The sequence below is a fragment of the Halichoerus grypus genome, chromosome 4, assembly GCF_964656455.1.
Source record: "Halichoerus grypus chromosome 4, mHalGry1.hap1.1, whole genome shotgun sequence".
Taxonomy (NCBI): Eukaryota; Metazoa; Chordata; class Mammalia; order Carnivora; family Phocidae; genus Halichoerus; species Halichoerus grypus.
In genome coordinates this window covers 137,398,333-137,417,759 of record NC_135715.1, presented here as the reverse complement: position 1 = coordinate 137,417,759, position 19,427 = coordinate 137,398,333, and the positions used below count along the sequence as shown (strand labels likewise).

The 19,427-nt window shown below is 35.9% G+C and overlaps 1 protein-coding gene across 6 annotated transcripts in view; it reads left to right on the top strand.

The window, feature by feature from the left end:
• The window catches only part of ATF2 (activating transcription factor 2), an 87,406-nt gene that overhangs the window by 33,345 nt on the left and 34,634 nt on the right, over nucleotides 1–19,427 (top strand). For 5 of the 6 annotated variants that reach the window (XM_036081522.2, XM_036081524.2, XM_036081520.2 and 2 more), the window contains 5 exons: nucleotides 2,151–2,247; nucleotides 5,306–5,424; nucleotides 5,558–5,686; nucleotides 17,040–17,218; nucleotides 18,141–18,255. In XM_036081522.2, the coding sequence (XP_035937415.1) occupies nucleotides 2,151–2,247; nucleotides 5,306–5,424; nucleotides 5,558–5,686; nucleotides 17,040–17,218; nucleotides 18,141–18,255 (639 nt within the window). The remainder of the gene's footprint in view (nucleotides 1–2,150; nucleotides 2,248–5,305; nucleotides 5,425–5,557; nucleotides 5,687–17,039; nucleotides 17,219–18,140; nucleotides 18,256–19,427) is intronic. The other variant, XM_036081527.2, reaches the window with a different exon arrangement.

Below are 19,427 nucleotides of genomic sequence, written 5' to 3'. Positions count from 1 at the left end.
AATATGTTTAATATATTGTTATTACTACTAGTATCATTATTTTTCTACAAAACTTATTTTTTAAAATAAACTTTTTAATTTGGCTCAGAAAGCAATTCAAATAGATTCTGCAAAAATTTTATCTTAGCATATAGTAGTAGCTATTTTATAAGTATTTGTTGAAAAAGTTTATTTCATTCATTCATATATATATCTGTATATATATATATGTATATGTATATCTTTTCCTGGTGACTGCCTTTTGACAAGATGGCCTTTGACGTTTTTTGTTTTTTTTTTTTTAAGTTTCTTATTAGAGGTAAATAAATTATTTCAAGTGATAGCTAAGGTTAAACTCATCTATTATCAAGTGCCAGTTTCAGTGTATTTTATCCAAGTACATCAATAATATCATATGATCAAAAATCTCTTAATAAATAGCATTTTGGTAAATTTGATCTATAGATCATATATTAAACTTTGTAAATTCATATTTCTTGCATTCACCCTTTTAATATTCATATGATCTTGAATGTTTTTTTAGGGCCCTTTTAGCTGTTCCTTTTCACTGAGGATCAATCTTGGTACAATTTTCACATTTTGTACAATTCTATATCTGGTTCCTCTTTGATTTGGATATTTGTGGTCAAACCAATCCAAGCAGAGAATAGTTGTAGAATAAATTCCTAGGAGATAACTTTCCAGGTTCTTATCTGTTAATTATGACCTCTACCAAAATGTGTTTATTCACAAGTGTTTAATTATTACCTTCATGGAGAAACTACATTGTTAGGTTCTTTAGATGTAAAGTGAATCCTGCTTTAAGATACTTTTAGTGTGGAATGTAATACACGTATATTTAAAACTCTAATGGAAAATAATGAAATAATGCCTACATTATTCTATAAACTCTACACATATGTTCATTCTCTAAGAGCTGTTATTCAGCAGTCTATTAAAAGACAACTACTACTTCCTCCAAATTTGGGAAGGATTCTTGTAATGATAAAGCAATAGAAAGCTAGTACTTGGTTGGGAAAGAGCTGGATTATTTTTAAATGAACTGCTTTGTTATCATATTGGTTGTTCTTTCTTTGCTGGATTATAAGAAGCATTTTTTAAAATATGGTAACATAAAGAACCTGATTTACTTAATTTGTCCAGGAGTAATATTTCTATAAGAGAAGGAATCTCTTTGGTGTTTTTTTAAAGATTATTTATTTTAAAGCACACGCACAAGCTGGGGGAGGGGTGGGGGAGAGAAAGAGAATCTCAAGCAGACTCCCCGCTGAGCATGAGCCACCCCCACCCCAATGACTCGAGGCTCAATCTCACGACCTTGAGATCATGACCTGAGTTGAAATCAAGAGTCGGATGCTTAACCGAATGAGCCACCCAGGCACCCCAGGAATCCCATTTGGATAGTTTAGGGGAACCAAGTTCAAATATACATAATTTTAACATCCCTATTTATAAGGATGTAGAGTTAGAGAGTTTATATCTTAATTTGGCATTATAATTATTGCTCTGAAATAAAATGTAAGTGCTCCTTATTTTCAGTTATAATTGCTGCTTGATAAGGAGCATCTTCATAAAGGTTGATGTCAGACATTATTTTAAAATGAACTGCTTTGTTGTATTGGTTGCTATTTCTTTGCTGGATTATAAAAAAAGCTTTTTTTTTTAATGTGGTAACATAAAGAACCTAATTTACTACTTAATTTGTCCAGGAGTAATATTTTTATAAGAGAATTCTCATTTTAAAAGTGGTAAGTAACCTGAAGTCTGTGTAAATACAGTACTTTCTTCAAAAGTCACTGAACCATGGAATACATAGTTCTATGATATGGCAAAAAAAAACAATAGTGGTCTATTTTTAGTGTCCAAATGAAATTTATATGAAGTTTCTTTGCTTCAGGTTTAATTTTTAAATGCTCTCAAATGATTTATGTGACTTATTAATACATCAGTATTGCTTATTCTTGGGTAATGGGTTTTCTATAATTATTTGAAGTCTTGTATGTTTATACTAACAGTAGATTCTTTTATAGTTAACAAACTGTTTCATTGTTAATGGTGGTTTTACATGTTGTGGAAATGAATTTCCTTATCATTTTACTTATTTGATCAAATTGAAAATCTTAACTATATTTTAAAACTTTTTGCCACAGCGTTTTACCAACGAGGATCATTTGGCTGTCCATAAACATAAACATGAGATGACACTGAAATTTGGTCCAGCACGTAATGACAGTGTCATTGTGGCTGGTTAGTATATGCTTTTATTAATAGCTTATATACATATTTCACCTGGAATGTGCACAATTTTTGTGTATTCTCTGTAAATAATATAGTCTGGTGATACTCCAATTACTTCATTTACAGTAAATGTTGGCAACATGTATTTTACCCATTACATTTCCATGTTTACTTCTGACCATTCATTTCACTTTTCTGTGTGGTTTTCAAATGTAGATTTCAGTGTTTTGTGGAAGTTAATTAGAACCCCGGGAGCATTTATAGCATCTCCAAAGTTTACATTTAATTGATAATTGAACTAATGTGATGTTTAGTCAATGTTTCTTTTAGCTTTTTACACCTGGTTTGCAGTGCTGTGGGAAGAGAGGAAATGATCAAGCTCCTCCTGTTGGAGAAAGATCAATTAGCAGACTTGTTCACTAGAATTTTGTTGATATTTCTTTTGGGACTAAAACATCTGTGTTAGTAAAAATACTCTCAGTAAAGGGACCTAAATTCAGTCAATGCTTTTTGTGTGTGTTTTGATCCTGTGAACATACAGTATCACATAAGCAGATGATTATCTTTCACAGTATGTGAAAAGAGAAAATTTCGTGCATTGTTTTATTGTCCTTTCATGCTGTATTAGCTGCCCCTTTTTTGGTATTTAAATATATATGTACACACATCTATGTATATGGACACACACATAATATGCATAGTTTTACTGCATTTTGTATATTTTATAAGTATTGTTATAAGAAAAGAAAGTTTTATATAAAATAATATATTTATATAAATTTCAGACCCTTTTGTGTCATAACCACAGAGTCACATAAGTATTCAAAATCAACCCTAAATTATTATTTTCTCTTTTGAAGTTTGGGTTATACTATTTGTCAGTCTGGAATTAATCCTGAAATCTGAATATTATTAGTATTTTGAAATTATTACCCAACATACAGATTAAATTATCATATGCAAGCCTTTATAGTGATAATGAGGCAGATGGTTTTTCCTGTACTTTCAGTATCATAATTTTTGTAATGAAAAAATTTGAGTTAACAAAAAGTTGGTAATTTGTCAAAAACTACTTAGGAAAAATGAAAGAGCATGTTGAGCATTTCTTTAGTTCCATAAGTAAAAGGAAGCAGAGAAGAGTGAGGTATGCACTTCTTTAGAATATTGTACATCAGATATTAAGAGCTGGAACCCAAAAAAGTAGTCAGACAAAGTAACAACAACCTGGACAGTTCACTCTCCTAGGGATATAAATAAGGTCTTTGCTTCTCTGAAATTTATTGCCCTAGACCAACATCTGTAACTTTTCAACTCAAAAATGTTTTGAGATTGGTTTCTAGAAATTTCCTGTTGGTTTACCTTTATTGTAGTAGAAAAACAGAACACATTCAAACACAGCACTTAACCATTTTTTTACTAACATGTTGAAATTAGTAGTTTAGCATTACTGTATAAGTATGATGCATGATGTGTGTGGTATATATTTGATGATCAATAGCCATAAGCCACTGCATGTTTAAACAATTGTGCCTGTATTGACTTTCCTTTTCTCACACCTGATCATTTTGGTAATCACTGATAACAATGTTTTATGCATATGCATTTTATTTGTAAGACTTTTCTCCTCTCCCTTTACCACACATTAGGAGCCTTTTGTTGAGCTGAGATAGACAAACCCTTTGATTATGAACAGAGGAGACAAATTTATATTCACTTTACTAATTCACCTATAATGGACTTAAGCTGATATGTGTACTCTGAGCCCTTGCTGTAGTAAATTTCAGAAGTCTTTTGAGGGTTTAGTGAGTATGTCTGTTGTAGACTAATAGGTAAAATGATGACACAAGAGAGTCCCTTTAGTAATTTAGATAATACTAGTCGTGTTTGAGATAGGCTTACATTATAGCTAATGTGTATGACATATAGGTCATTTTGGTGTTAAATATATTTATATGTAGTAAGCATATTAGTACTCGAGATACATGTGGGGCAAAGATGAAATAATAAGTAATGCCAGTTCTGGGGACACAATATTTAACAAATATATGAATTTTAATTTTATAAAATCTTAAACCAGGAGTCATCCTTGTACTTTTATTTAGCTTAGACTAGATTCCTGATAAAACCTATAACTTGATGCCCTAAAATACATAAAATGTGAATAGAATTTCAGTGTGCCACCAGCTCTGATCAATATGAATAAATAGCCTGGCATATAATAAGACAAATAGGCAAAATCCATAAGTATACTATTTTTCATTCAACATGGACCTTAACTAGTATTTATTCCATAACCAGTACATGTGTTAATGTACATAGCATGAGTACATAGTCAAGTATAGTTAAAATATTTCACGTTGTGAGAAAGTAGAGTTGACTGTTCCTCTACTGCCTAGAGATTAAGGTAGAACATTCCATAAATATGTAACTTATATAGCCCCTTGTTCCAAGCTTGAAAAATGCATTAAAATCGAAAATTGGCTTCTGTGGATAGTGATAAAGGAGGGTTTTGTTTGGTTTGGTTTTGTTTTAGGGCTCTTATTTTAACCTTCTTTTTCTTCCTTGTAGTATTTTGGTCTACCTACTAAAAATTCTGTTTTATCTTGAGCTTGCTTTCGTAATAGATTATGAACACTAGTGGAAGGTCCAAGCTAGAGTGAATGAATATACATGCTCTTGTCCTAGTTTTCCCCAAACTGCATGTATTTTAAACAATCATAATTTTTAATAATGTAAATTTTTTAAAATTCTTACTGCTTTAAATAATGATAATAGTTGATCTCTGAGTAGAAGATGCTTATGTCATTCTACTAAGAGAGAAGGTCTGGACTAAGGAACAAGAAGGACTTTTTTCTCATACTTTTATGGTTCATAAAGTTGGAGGAAATATCTTGAACTGCAACAAAAACTTAACCAAATTTTGTTTGCTTTAAAGGAAGAGGTCTTTCCAAAGAGAGAATTAACAGCTGACTGAACCAATCCTGCTAATTTGTTAACTTACTAGCTATATTTCAGGGTCCTGTATGATATTTAAATCTATGGGATTGCTTCTTGACATTTATTTCAGATCAGACCCCAACACCAACAAGATTCTTGAAAAACTGTGAAGAAGTGGGTTTGTTTAATGAGTTGGCAAGTCCATTTGAGAATGAATTCAAGAAAGCCTCGGAAGACGACATTAAAAAAGTATGTTATTAACCATGAAATTAAGAGTATTTCTAACAAAACAATAGTCATAGCTTACACTTCTTGCTTTCTTATTTTAGATACACTGGCACATTTTGAACTTCTGACATTTTCTTTAACGTTTGTATTTTAGATGCCTCTAGATTTATCCCCTCTTGCAACACCCATCATAAGAAGCAAAATTGAGGAGCCCTCTGTTGTAGAAACAACTCACCAGGATAGTCCTTTACCTCACCCAGAGTCTACTACCAGTGATGAAAAGGTTAGAAATTTATATTTTTGGGAGAAACACAAAACTTAGTGTAAAAAAAAACAGTACCCCAAGTAAAGTTTAATATTTGATTTACCTAAAATGTTAATGTAATAAGTTGTACATAATTGAATATCAGGTTGTAATAGTCTTATATGTGAAAGCCTGTGAATACTCCTAGAAATTTCAGGGAAAGAAGCTGCCACCTTTAAAGATAATTGGCTCTTTATTACACACAGAAAAATTACAGGGGAGAACAGCAGTCATTTTAGATAAAACTTATTTTTTTTAAGGCTGCATAAATTTATAAAGTGAATTTAATTTTTCTGGGTTTTGCTATTTTATCCTTTGCCGCTTTTATATAGTGACAGCTTTTTCTTTACAACTAAAAATTGCTTGAACCAAGGTTATTTAGGCTTTTTAAGGGCTACATGAATAGTTATTCATTCTTGGCAATGGGTCTTTGGTACTACCAACTAAGATGATGATGATACTGTCTTAGTACAAGCCTTTTGTAGGTGGTTTAGGGCCTCATTCCTGGATCTTGAATACCTTGGTAACTTGGGAACCCCCTGGGCTATATAGTGTGTGTTGAGTAACCATTATTGTGGTTCTTTTTTTTTTTTTTAAGAGATGGGGAGAGAGAGAGAGGGGGAGACAGGTGGGGAGGGGCAGAGGGAGAAGGAGACAGAGAATCTTAAGCAGGCTGCACGCCCAGCACAGAGCCTGACACGGGGCTCAATCTCAAAACCCTGAGATCATGACCTGTGCTGAAATCTAAGAGTTGGATGCTTAACCACCCAGGTGCCCCATGGGTATTTCTTGATCACTTTTTATTCATAAGCACTTATAATGAACAAATATGTGGCGCAATGAAGAGGCACTGACAATGTCTTTTTCTAGATTATGTTATTCTAAAACCATAAATGAATTAATGGACTTCTGTCATGGCAAAGAATTTAGAAGTAAGGCAGAAAAAGTAACTTCATACTTAGGAATACATATTAATGCTTTGACCTTAGATGTTTTGAAGGTTTTTTTCCTCATTTCCTAATTATAAAAGTGAGTCTCATTATAAAAAATATGAGGAAGACAACCAAAATCACCTCTTAGCCCATAATTGAGTGATAAGAATTACTAATATTATGAAACATTTTTCATAGATATATGCATGCATTTATACAAATATCCATATATAAGTGAATAATTAGAAGGATGGATGGATACAAAGAAAAAGTCAAAGAAAGAGCCTAGTTTACTTTTTATTTTTTTTAAAGATTTTATTTATTTATTTGTTTGTTTTATTTTATTTTTGGGAGAGACAGGGCACAAGGGGGGGGAGGGGGAGAGGGAGAAGCAGACTCTCTGCTGAGCAGGGAGCCTGATGTGGGGCTCGATCCCAGGACCCTGGGATCATGACCTGAGCCGAAGGCAGACCCTTAACTGACTGAGCCACCCAGGCACCCCTACTTTTTAATTTAAAACAAATATTTAAACAATTTTTTTAAGTAAGCTCTACACCCAACATGGGGCTTGAACTCACAACCCCAAAATCAAGAGTCGCATACTCTACCAACTAAAGCAGGCAGGTGCCCCAATCCTAGTTCACTTTTATATTGTGCTTTAGACATTCAGCATTAATGAACACTTTGCCATGTCATTAGAAAATTTCCAAAATACTAATTTTTAATGGTTGTACTTTATCATTATCTTAATGTATCTAATTATCCTGTTCTTTTTGGACAAAAAGATTATTTCCACATTATCACAGTTACAGGAAATGCTGTTAACTCTATGATATAAATATCTTTTTTTCTAAAGAGCTTTCTAGTCCCATTACACTCAACAGTTTTTCCCTCTTCACTGCTGCTTTAGCATCTTTCAAGGGTAATCCTTCTTCCTGCATTCCTGTCTTTAGCCTCCCCGTGGGCAGGGCATAGTCACACCAAGTTATAAAAGTCTGTTCTGGGCTTCCTTCACTTCTTTTTCTCACTTTTCTTCATACGTGATCTCATCTATACTCATAACTTTAAAAACCAACTAAATGCTGATGATTCTCAAACTTACATCAACCAAGATATCTCCTGAATTTCCATATTCATCTCCAACTCCCATTGTGACATTTCCCTTTCTGTATCTAATAACCATCTTAAACTTAATATATCTAAGTCAGAGCTCTTGATTCTTTCCCTATCTTGTAAATTTTCCTTTTTTTTTTTTAATTTTTTTTAATTAATGTATTATTTGTTTCAGGGGTACAAGTCTGTGATTCATCAGTCTTACACAATTCACAGTGCCCACCATAGTACATAACCTCCCCAATGTCCATCACCCAGCCACCCCATCCCTCCCACCCCCCACCACTCCAGCAACCCTCAGTTTGTTTCCTGAGATTAAGAGTCTCTTATGGTTTGTCTCCCTACCTGGTTTCATCTTGTTTCATTTTTCCCTCCTTTCCCCTATGAGGCTCATATATCATATACCCCTATGTGCCATTATATCAAGTGCCCTCCTATTGCATCACCAAACTACCCCATTCTCCCACCTACCACCCCTCCAACAACCCTCAGTTTGTTTCCCATGATTAATTGTCTCTTATGGTTTGTCTCCTCTGATTTCATCTTGTTTTATTTTTCCCTCCCTTCCCCTATGATCCTCTGTTTTGTTTCTTAAATTCCACATACCAGTGAGATCATATGATACTTGTCTTTTTCTGATTGACTTAACTTCACTTAGCATAATACCCTCTAATTCCATCCAAGTTGTTGCAAATGGCAAGATTTCGGTTTTCTTTTTGATGGCTGCATAATATTCCATTGTGTATATGTATATATACATATACACAATGTGTGTATATATACATATACACAATGTGTGTGTGTGTGTATGTATATATATATATATATATATATATATATATATATATATATATGAAGGTTTTTTTCCTCATTTCCTAATTATAAAAGTGAGTCTCATTATAAAAAATATGAGGAAGACAACCAAAATCACCTCTTAGCCCATAATTGAGTGATAAGAATTGGCAAGATATATATATATATATATATATATATATATATACACACACACATCTGTTGATGGACATCTAGGCTCTTTCCATAGTTTGGCTATTGTGGACATTGCTGCTATAAACATTGGGGTGCACGTGCCCCTTTGGATCACTACATTTGTATCTTTGGGGTAAATACTCAGTAGTGCAATTGCTGGGTCATAGGGTAGCTCTATTTTCAACTTTTTGAGGAAACTCCATACTGTTTCCCAGAGTGGCTGCACCAGCTTGCATTCCCACCAACAGTGTAAGAGGCGTCCCCTTTCTCCACATCCTCACCAACATCTGTCATTTCCTGACTTGTTAATTTTAGCCATTCTGACTGGTGTGAGGTGGTATCTTATTGAGGTTTTGATTTGTATTTCCTTGATGCCGAGTGATTTGGAGCACTTTTTCATGTGTCTGTTGGCTATTTGGTTGTCTTCTTTGAAGAAATGTCTGTTCATGTCTTCTGCCCTTTTCTTGATTGGATTATTTGTTCTTTGGTTGTTGAGTTTAATAAGTTCTTTAAAGAATTTGGATACTAGCCTTTTATCTGATATGTCATTTGCAAATATCTTCTCCCATTCTGTCTGTTGTCTTTTGGTTTTGTTGACTGTTTCCTTTGCTGTGCAAAAGCTTTTTAATCTTGATGAAGTCCCAATAGTTCATTTTTGCCCTTGCTTCCCTTGCCTTTAGCAATGTGTGTAGGGAGAAGTTGCTGCAGCTGAGGTCAAAGAGGTTGCTGCCTGTGGTCTCCTCAAGGATTTTGATGGATTCCTGTCTCACATTGAGGTCTTTCATCCATTTTGAGTCTCTTTTTGTGTGTGGTGTAAGGAAATGATCCAGTTTTCATTCTTCTGCATGTGGCTGTCCAATTTTCCCAACACCATTTGTTGAAGAGACTGTATTTTTTCCATTGGACGTTCTTTCCTGCTTTGTCGAAGATTAGTTGACCCTAGAGTTGAGGGTCCATTTCTGGGCTCTCTATTCTGTTCCACTGATCTATGTGTCTGCTTTTGTGCCAGTACCGTACTGTCTTGATGATGACAGCTTTGTAATAGAGCTTGAAGTCCGGAATTGTGATGCCACCGGCTTTGCTTTTCTTTTTCAACATTCCTCTGGCTTATTCAGGGTCTTTTCTGGTTCCATACAAATTTTAGGATTATTTATTCCATTTCTTTGAAAAAAGTTGATGGTATTTTGATAGGGATTGCATTAAATGTGTAGATTGCTCTAGGTAGCATTGACATCTTCACAATATTTGTTCTTCCAATCCATGAGCATGGAACGTTTTTCCATTTCTTTGTGTCTTCCTCAATTTCTTTCATGAGTATTTTATAGTTTTCTGAGTACAGATCCTTTGCCTCTTTGGTTAGATTCATTCCTAGGTATCTTATGGTTTGGGTGCAATTGTAAATGGGATCGACTCCTTAATTTCTCTTTCTTCTGTCTTGTTGGTGTATAGAAATGCCACTGATTTCTGTGCATTGATTTTATATCCTGCCACTTTACTGAATTCCTGTATGAGTTCTAGCAGTTTTGAGGTGGAGTCTTTTGGGTTTTCCACATAAAGTATCATATCATCTGCAAAGAGTGAGAGTTTGACTTCTTCATTGTCATTTCAGATGCCTTTTATTTCTTTTTGTTGTCTGATTGCTGAGGCTAGGACTTCTAATACTATGCTGAACAGCAGTGGTAATAGTGGACATCCCTGCTGTGTTCCTGACCTTAGGGGGAAAGCTTTCAGTTTTTCCCCATTGAGAATGATATTTGCTGTGGGTTTTTCATAGATGGCTTTTATGATATTGAGGTATGTACCCTCTGTCCTTACACTGTGAAGAGTTTTAATCAAGAAAGGATACTGTACTTTGTCAAATAGATGCTTTTTCTGCATTTATTGAGAGGATCATATGGTTCTTGTTCTTTCTGTTATTAATTTATTGTATCACATTGATTTGCAGATGTTGAACCAACCTTGCAGCCCAGGAATAAATCCTACTTGGTCCTGGTGAATAATCCTTTTAATGTACTGTTGTATCCTATTGGCTAGTGTTTTGGTGAGAATTTTTGCATCCATGTTCATCAGGGATATTGGTCTGTGGTTCTCCTTTTTGTGATGGGGTCTTTGTCTGGTTTTGGGATCAAGGTAATGCTGGCCTCATAAAATGAGTTTGGAAGTTTCCATTTCTATTTTTTGGAACAGTTTCAGAAGAATAGGTATTAATTCTTCTTTAAATGTTTGGTAGAGTTCCCCTGGGAAGCCATCTGGCCCTGGGCTCTTGTTTGTTGGGAAATTTTTGATTACTGCTTCAATTTCCTTAGTGGTTATGGGTCTGTTCAGGCTTTCTGTTTCTCCCTGGTTCAGTTTTGGTACTTTATACATCTCTAGGAATGCATCCTTTTCTTCCAGATTATCTAATTTGTTGGCATATGGTTGCTCATAATATGTTCTTATTATTGTTTATATTTCTTTGGTGTTGGTTGTGATCTCTCCTCTTTCATTCATGATTTTATTTATTTGGGTCATTTCTCTTTTCTTTTTGATAAGTCTGGCCAGGGGTTTATCAGTCTTATTCTTTCAAGGAACCAGCTCCTAGTTTCATTGATCTGTTCTACTGTTCTTTTGGTTTCTATTTCATTAATTTCTGCTCTGATCTTTATTAATTCTCTTCTCCTGCTGGGCTTAGGCTTTATTTGCTGTTCTTTCTCCAACTCCTTTAGGTGTAGGGTTAGATTGTGTACTTGAGACCTTTCTTATTTCTTGAGAAAGGCTTGTATTGCTATATACTTTCCTCTTAGAACCACCTTTGCTGCATCCCAAAGATTTTGAACAGTTGTGTTTTCATTTTCATTTGTTTCCATGAATTTTTTTAATTCTTCAATTTCCTGGTTGACCCATTCATTCTTTAGTAGGATGCTCTTTAGCCTCCATGTATTTGAGTTCTTTCCGACTTTCCTCTTGTGATTGAGTTCTAGTTTCAAAGCATTGTGGTCTGAAAATAGGCAGGGAATGATCCCAGTCTTTTGGTACTGGTTGAGACCTGATTTGTGACCCAGGATGTGGTCTATTCTGGAGAGTGTTCCATGGGCACTAGAGAAGAGTGTGTATTCTGTTGCTTTGGGATGGAATGTTCTGAATATATCTGTGAAGTACATCTGGTCCAGTGTGTCATTTAAGGTCTTTAGTTCCTTGTTGATCTTTTGCTTAGATCTGTCCATTTCAGTGAGGGGCGTGTTAAAGTCCCCTACTATTATTGTATTACTGTTGATGTGTTTCTTTGATTTTGTTATTAATTAGCTTATATAATTGGCTGCTCCCATGTTAGGGGCATAGATATTTAAAATTGTTAGATCTTCTTTTTGGATAGACCCTTTAAGTATGATGTAGTGTCCTTCCTCATCTCTTATTATAGTCTTTGGTTTAAAATCTAATTTGTCTGATATTAGGATTGCCACCCCAGCTTTCTTTTGATGTCCATTAGCATGGTAAATGGTTTTCCAACCCCTCACTTTAAATCTGGAAGTGTCTTTGGGTCTAAAATGAGCCTCTTGCAGACAGCATATCGATGGGTCTTGTTTTTTTTATCCAATCTGATACACTTTGTCTTTTGATTGAGGCATTTAGCCCATTTACATTCAGAGTAACTATTGAAAGATATGAATTTAGTGTCATTGTATTGCCTGTAAGGTGACTGTTACTGTATATTGTCTCTGTTCCTTTCTGGTCTATGTTACTTTTAGGCTCTTTCTTTGCTTAGAGGACCCCTTTCAATATCTCTTGTAGGGCTGGTTTGGTGTTCGCAAATTCTTTTAGTTTTTGTTTGTCCTGGAAGCTTTTTATCTCTCCTTCTATTTTCAATGACAGCCTAGCTGGAGTATAGTATTCTTGGCTGCATGTTTTTCTCATTTAGTGCTCTGAATATATCATGCCAGTCCTTTCTGGCCTGCCAGGTCTCTGTGGATAGGTCTGCTGCCAATCTAATGTTTCTACCATTGTAGGTTACAGACCTCTTGTCCCGAGCTGCTTTCAGGATTTTCTCTTTGTCTCTGAGACTTGTGAGTTTTACTATTAGATGTTGGGGTATTGACCTATTTTCATTGATTTTGAGAGGGGGCTCTCTGTGCCTCCTGGATTTTGATGCCTGTTTCCTTCCCCAAATTAGGGAAATTCTCTGCTACAATTTGCTCCAATATACCTTCTGTCCCTCTCTCTCTTTCTTCTTCTGGGATCCCAATTATTCTGATGTTGTTTCGTCTTATGGTATCACTTATCTCTTGAATTCTGCCCTTGTGATCCAGTAGTTGTTTATCTCTCTTTTTCTCAGCTTCTTTATTCTCCATCATTTGGTCTTCTGTATCACTAATTCTCTCTTCTGCTTCATTTATCCTAGCAGTTAGAGCCTCCATTTTTGATTGCACCTCATTAATAGCCTTTTTGATTTCAACTTGGTTAGGTTTTAGTTCTTTTATTTCTCCCGAAAGGGATTCTCTGGTATATTCTATGCTTTTTTCAAGCCCAGCTAGTATCTTTATAATCGTCATTTTGAACTCTGGTTCTGACATCTTACTAATGTCTGTATTGATTAGGTCCCTGGCAGTTGGTACTGCCTCTTGTTCTTTTTTTTGAGGTGAGTTTTTCTGTCTTGTCATTTTGTCTAGAGGAGAATAGATGAATGAGAGAACAAAATGCTAACAGGGTAACAACAACCCCAGAAAAATATACACTAAACAAATCAGAAGAGACCTGAAACCGGGGGGGAAAGAAAGGGAAAGAAAAAGGAAAAAAAAAAAAGAATATGATCAGGCTGGTGAATAGATCAGAGCCACAGACTAGATTTTGGGCATATTTTGGTCTGTTCAAAGAAGCTGCCTCCCAAAATTTTAAAGAAGGAAAAGCTTATATATATACAAAAATAAGGGTAAATACGATGAAGGAATGGAATATGACTGTAAAGATGAAAATTAAAAAAGGTTTTAAAAGGATTGATAAGTTGTTTGAAAAAAGAATGAAAAACAATGAAAGAAAAGAATGTGATCAGGTGGGAGACTAAAACAACATCATACACTAGATTTAGGGTATATTTTGGTCTGTTAGAAGAAACTGTATCCCAAAATTTTAAAGAAAGGAAAAAATATATACAGAAAACAAGGTTAAATACAATGAAGAGATAGAATATGACTGTAAAACTGAAAAATTAAAAAAGATTTTAAGAAACGAATTGATAAGATGTTGGTTGAAAAGGAAAAAAGAAAATTCAACTAAAAAAATAGAAAAAGAAAAAAATAAAGAGAATTTTAAAAATTAACTTTGAAAGACTAAAGCATCATGGGAAAAAAGCCATGAATTCTATGTGCTCTGTTCCCCTAGCGCTGGGGTTTTGCCATTCTCATTGATCAGTAAACTTGGTCTTGGCTGGATGTTCTTGCTGATCTTCTGGGGGAGGGGCCTGTTGCACTGATTCTCAAATGTCTTTGCCGGAGGCGGAATTGCACCGTCCTTGCTGGGAGCCACACTAAGTAATCTGCTAGGGTTTGCTCTCGGTAGCTTTTGTTCCCTGAAAGCTTTCAGTAGTGCTTTGGGGGGCGAGAGTGAAAATGGTGGCCTCCCAGTCTCTGCCCCAGGCCTGAGAACTCGGGGCCCCACTCCTCAGTGAGCCCTCAGAGAAAAGCAGTCAGTCACTCCCGTTTCCCTGGTCTCCGGCCACACTCCATGCTCACCCGGCCTATGACCGAGCATTTCTAGCTCTGGCACACGACCCCGTTTGGAGTCTCCAAACCCAGCAGATTCCTGCGTTGCGCTCCTGTGCCGCTCTTCCTGGGGGAGGAAGGGGAGTCTCCCTGGATGTGCCACTTGTTGGGTCCCTGCTGGAAGAGCAATGGCCCAACTATACCTCGGATCATGGTTTATGGCAACCCCGAGCTGAGAGCCCATGCCTCGGCTCCGTCTCTGCAGCCAGCTTCCCTGCTCCGATCCCTGGGAGCTCTGCCGCACTCAGGCACCCCTGGTCTTTCTGTGACCCCGTGGGTCCTGAGACCACACTGTCCCAGTGTGGGTTCCACCCCCCACTTAACCACGGGAGCAACATCCCTCAGAGGAGCAGACTTCTAAAAGTTCTGATTTGTGCTCCGCTGCTCTATCACTTGCGGGTAGCCGGCGGACAGAGGCTCCCTCCCCCCACGGTCTATCTTCCAAATATTGCCTTGGATTCACTTCTCCGCAAGTTCTACCTTCCAGAAAGTGGTCGCTTTTCTGTTCAGAGGGTTGTTGCTATTCTTTTCTTCGATCTCCTGTTGAGTTTATAGGTGTTCAGAATGGTTTGATAATTATCTAGCTGAATTCCTGGGACCAGAAGAAATTTGGGTCTCCTACTCCTCCAAAATCTTGCTCCTCCCCCATCTTGCTCCTCCCTGACAGGAACCCTCCCCTATCTTAGTAAATTTTCTCTCCATCCCATCTAGTTGCTCAAGCCAAGAATCCTTAATTCCTTCTTTTTCTTTGTTTTTTTAAAAGGTTTTATTTATTTCTTAGAGAGAGAGCACAGGGTGGGGGGGCAGAGGGAGAGGACCAAGCAGACTCCCCGCTGAGCGGGGAGCCTGATGCAGGGCTTGATCTGTTTGATCACCTAAGCCAAAGTCAAATGCTCAACCGACTGAGCCACCCAGGCGTCCCCCTTCTTTTTCTTCACACCAAAGCAACAGCAAATCTTATCAGACATACCTCCTGAAATATCCTTAATTTATCTTCTTCAGTCTTCAGTGTCATCACTTTATTCCAAGCCATCATCTTCTTTTACATGGATTATTAACAGTTATCTTCTAACTGGACTTTCTGTTTCCATCTCTAATTTTCTATAGATTGTTTTGTTTTTAATACATTATAATCACTTTTCTGCTTAAAATCCTTCAGTGGTTTGCCATTACTTTTAAGATAACTAATACTCCTCAGTGCGCCTGGGTGGTGAAGTCTCTTGGGTGTCTCTTGGTTTTGGCTCCCATCATGATTTCAGGGTTCTGGAGCCCACATTAGGCTCCACACACTCTTATCTTTCTCTGTCTCAAATAAATAAATCTTAAAAAAAAGAGAACAAATACTCCTTTCATAAGGCCTCATTGATCTGAGCTTGTCTACCCATTCAGCCTTCACCTCATGCCACTCTAATATGTTCATCAATTATTCTAAGTTTTTTCCTACCTCAAAGACATTACTCCCAGTATTCTTCCCTGTCCCTCGATAGAATTCTCCCCTTGTTATCTTTCCAGTATTAGTTCATTCAGCACCATTTTTGCAAAGAAGCTCACCTTATCTCACTTGCTTTCTGAAGTAGCCAACTCCAGCCTTCCCTCAGTTAATCTTTCATGATTTATTATGTTGTACTATTACTCTGTAACTATCTGAAATTTTCTTGTTTTACTTATTGTCTCTTCCCAGTAGCCCTTGAGGGCGTGCTATAAATTCTCAAACTTGTTGAATAAGTAAAGTTCCAATAGTACTAGTTGATCTTTCTTCCTAGGTAGCTTAATAAGATTTTGATAATAAGCAGCACAGAGATCAATTCAAAGAACATAGTAGACTCAGTTTTTACTCTAACTGGTTAAGAAGTTCTAGGTAAAGCCCTTAATCTCTTCCTAATCTGTAAAACTGGGGAAAACACCATGTTTAAGGTGCTGGCTAACTCTCAGGTTCTCTTTTCCTTTAATTTGGAAAGATTTCACTCTAATAATTATTTTACATTCAGGATATTAATCAGTATTACTTGGCCTTTTGACACTGAGAAATTATTGGTAGTGGGGGATGGTAGCTGCCTGAGATTAGTAAACATTTGTATTGTGTTAAAATTTTTTTTAACCATTTCTATTACTGAATTTGTGTCAACCATAAACCCAGTCTCTCTGGACCTGTTTCCTCTTTTTACAGTATAATCATGGAGTAGGACTAGGCAATCTCTCCTAAATTTTAAGCTCTACCATTCAATGAGAATGGATTATATTTTTACTTTTTACAGAAGTTCTCATGGAATCATAGCCAAGTTGCCCAGCCTATTTCTGGATTGATAGGAAAACAAGTTGTACTGAAAACAACAACAACAACAAAAAACCACTCAGATGTTTTTAAATTAAAATACGAACATTGCATTTGAAACTTTATAGCTACTTCCAGAATTTTCTTCTAAATAACTTTAGACATGAATTTACTTTGTGGGAGGATATTATTCTGTGGATGCTTTTAGAAGTGTGTTAACATTCTGTTTACTCTAAGGTACATGGATAGACTTCAGTTTTTAAATCCCACCCTTTCTCTGTCTCATTATTAAATAGGAGGTACCATTGGCACAAACAGCACAGCCCACATCAGCTATTGTTCGTCCAGCATCATTACAAGTTCCCAATGTGCTGCTTACAAGTTCTGACTCAAGTGTAATTATTCAGCAGGCGGTACCTTCACCAACCTCAAGTACTGTAATCACCCAGGCACCATCCTCTAACAGGCCAATCGTGTAAGTGATGATTTGGGCCAGTCGTTGACCTGTTTATGAATTAGGTTTTTCTTGTCAGAATTTTTCTTCAGGCATTTAATTATTCAAATGTGGCCTTAGTTGTCTGTGTGTGTGTGTGTGTGTGTGTGTGTTTGTGTATGTGTGTATCATATTCTGCATGCTTTGAAAAGAACTTGTGTTGTTTTTTTTCTTTATATTATAGATTAGAAAATAAATATCTAAAATTTAATTGGGGGGGCAGAAGGAGAGAAGAGAGAATCTTAAGTGGGCTCCACACTCAGCATGACGCCTGACGTGAGGCTCGATCTCACAACCCCTGAGATCATGACCTGAACCAAAATCTAAGAGTCACACACTTAACCAACTGAGCCACGCAGGCACCCCAACTAAAATTTAATTTTAAAAACAAATCAACATTGGATGTTAATTTAAAGTGGTTTCTTATTTTCATGCTGTTTCACACAGAATACGTAAAATTACTCCATCAGATGACATATCTTTCAGTTCTTACACATCTCTCTCAAGCTTTTCTTTTTCTTAAGATTTTATTTTTAAGGAATTTCTACACACAGGGTGGGGCTCATACTCATAACCCCATGATCAAGAGTCGCATGCTGCATAAACTGAGCCAGTCAGGTGCCCCTCAGGAGCTTCTGATAAAAATTTTTCTCATTTAACATTGGAGATTGTCCCAAGTAAAACCATAACTTTTCCTATTTTTTCCCCTCTTGTTTTTCCACACTGCTTTATACATTATGCATTTAAGATACAATTAAAGATAGTAAAATTTTGCAATTTGCTTTGCAGTGGCTAGGAAATGTATTTTAAAATGATATGATAATAGGAGTAAAAATACGCTTGTATTTTTAGAGATGACTAATAAAGATTTCTTATCTTTAACTTTCCTTCCTGTTTTTCTTAGTCCTGTACCAGGCCCATTTCCTCTTCTGTTGCATCTTCCTAATGGACAGACCATGCCTGTTGCTATTCCGGCATCAATTACGAGTTCTAATGTGCATGTTCCAGCTGCAGTCCCAGTAAGTTTGAGAGTTAGACTCTTTAAATCTTTTCTTCATAGCAAAACTGATCTTTGTAATCAGAAAATACACCTAGGGCTGCTTGATTGGTTTATGAAACTGAATCCAACAAAAAACTTATTAGTGGTTAGTAGTATTTACTCATCTTTACAGTAGTATTTACTCATCTCTTTATTAAAGACAAACATAATTGGTTACAGAAAATGTTTTTCCATCCTCCCCAAATTTTGTTTTCCTTGTATTGTTCATATTAAGAAATTTAATCCTTATTTAATCCATTTCAATTTGACTAGATTTGTAGAATTCAAATATTAACACAAATTTCCGTTCTTTAGGGAGATATTTATACTAGAACACAAGTCCAGTAACTCCATATTTCGATTATTGTAGGAATTGTCCATAAGAACACTCTTGTGAACTTGTATGGTCTGGTTGGGTTTACAGCATTCCTTTGCTGGCCCAGGCATGTGAAAATCTAAACACTCTAAACCGGTAGATAGTCCTTCACTTTGCTAATGCAAATGTCTCTGAGAAATTGACCATTTTGAAAGATAAATCAGGATATAAGATCCAAAAGAGAAGTTTCTTGAGGAGCATGTTAAATATATAAATTTTGGAAGTCACAGACAAGTTAAATATCTACTTACAATAATTAATAATTCAGTGAATATTTAAAAGCACGTTCTTTTGAATAAGTTAGAAATAATACTTTCTTTTCTCATTTTTCATAAAACAATTTTATTCAAACTCTTCACATGTGTCTTAGTGTTCAGGTTTTCATCATTAGGATCACTTTTTAAAACATCTAGCACAATTTTCCAGAACATGTTATTTTTATTTTCACCTGAGTAATTTCAACATAACACTTTCGGAGTCTGTATCTTCCTAGAAATCTCACTCAAGCCCTAATACTCATTCATATAATAAAAAGTTTCTTTTTTTACCTTATAGGTAGATATTTCTGATCTGTACAATATAATCATTTATTGCATAGCTCTTAAAAATTATTTTTTTTAAAGATTTTATTATTATTTGAGAGAGAGAGAGAGAGTGTGAGAGGGGGGAGGGTCAGAGGGAGAAGCAGCCTCCCTGCTGAGCAGGGAGCCCGATGTAGGACTCGATCCCGGGACTCCAGGATCATGACCTGAGCCGAAGGCAGTCACTTAACCAAC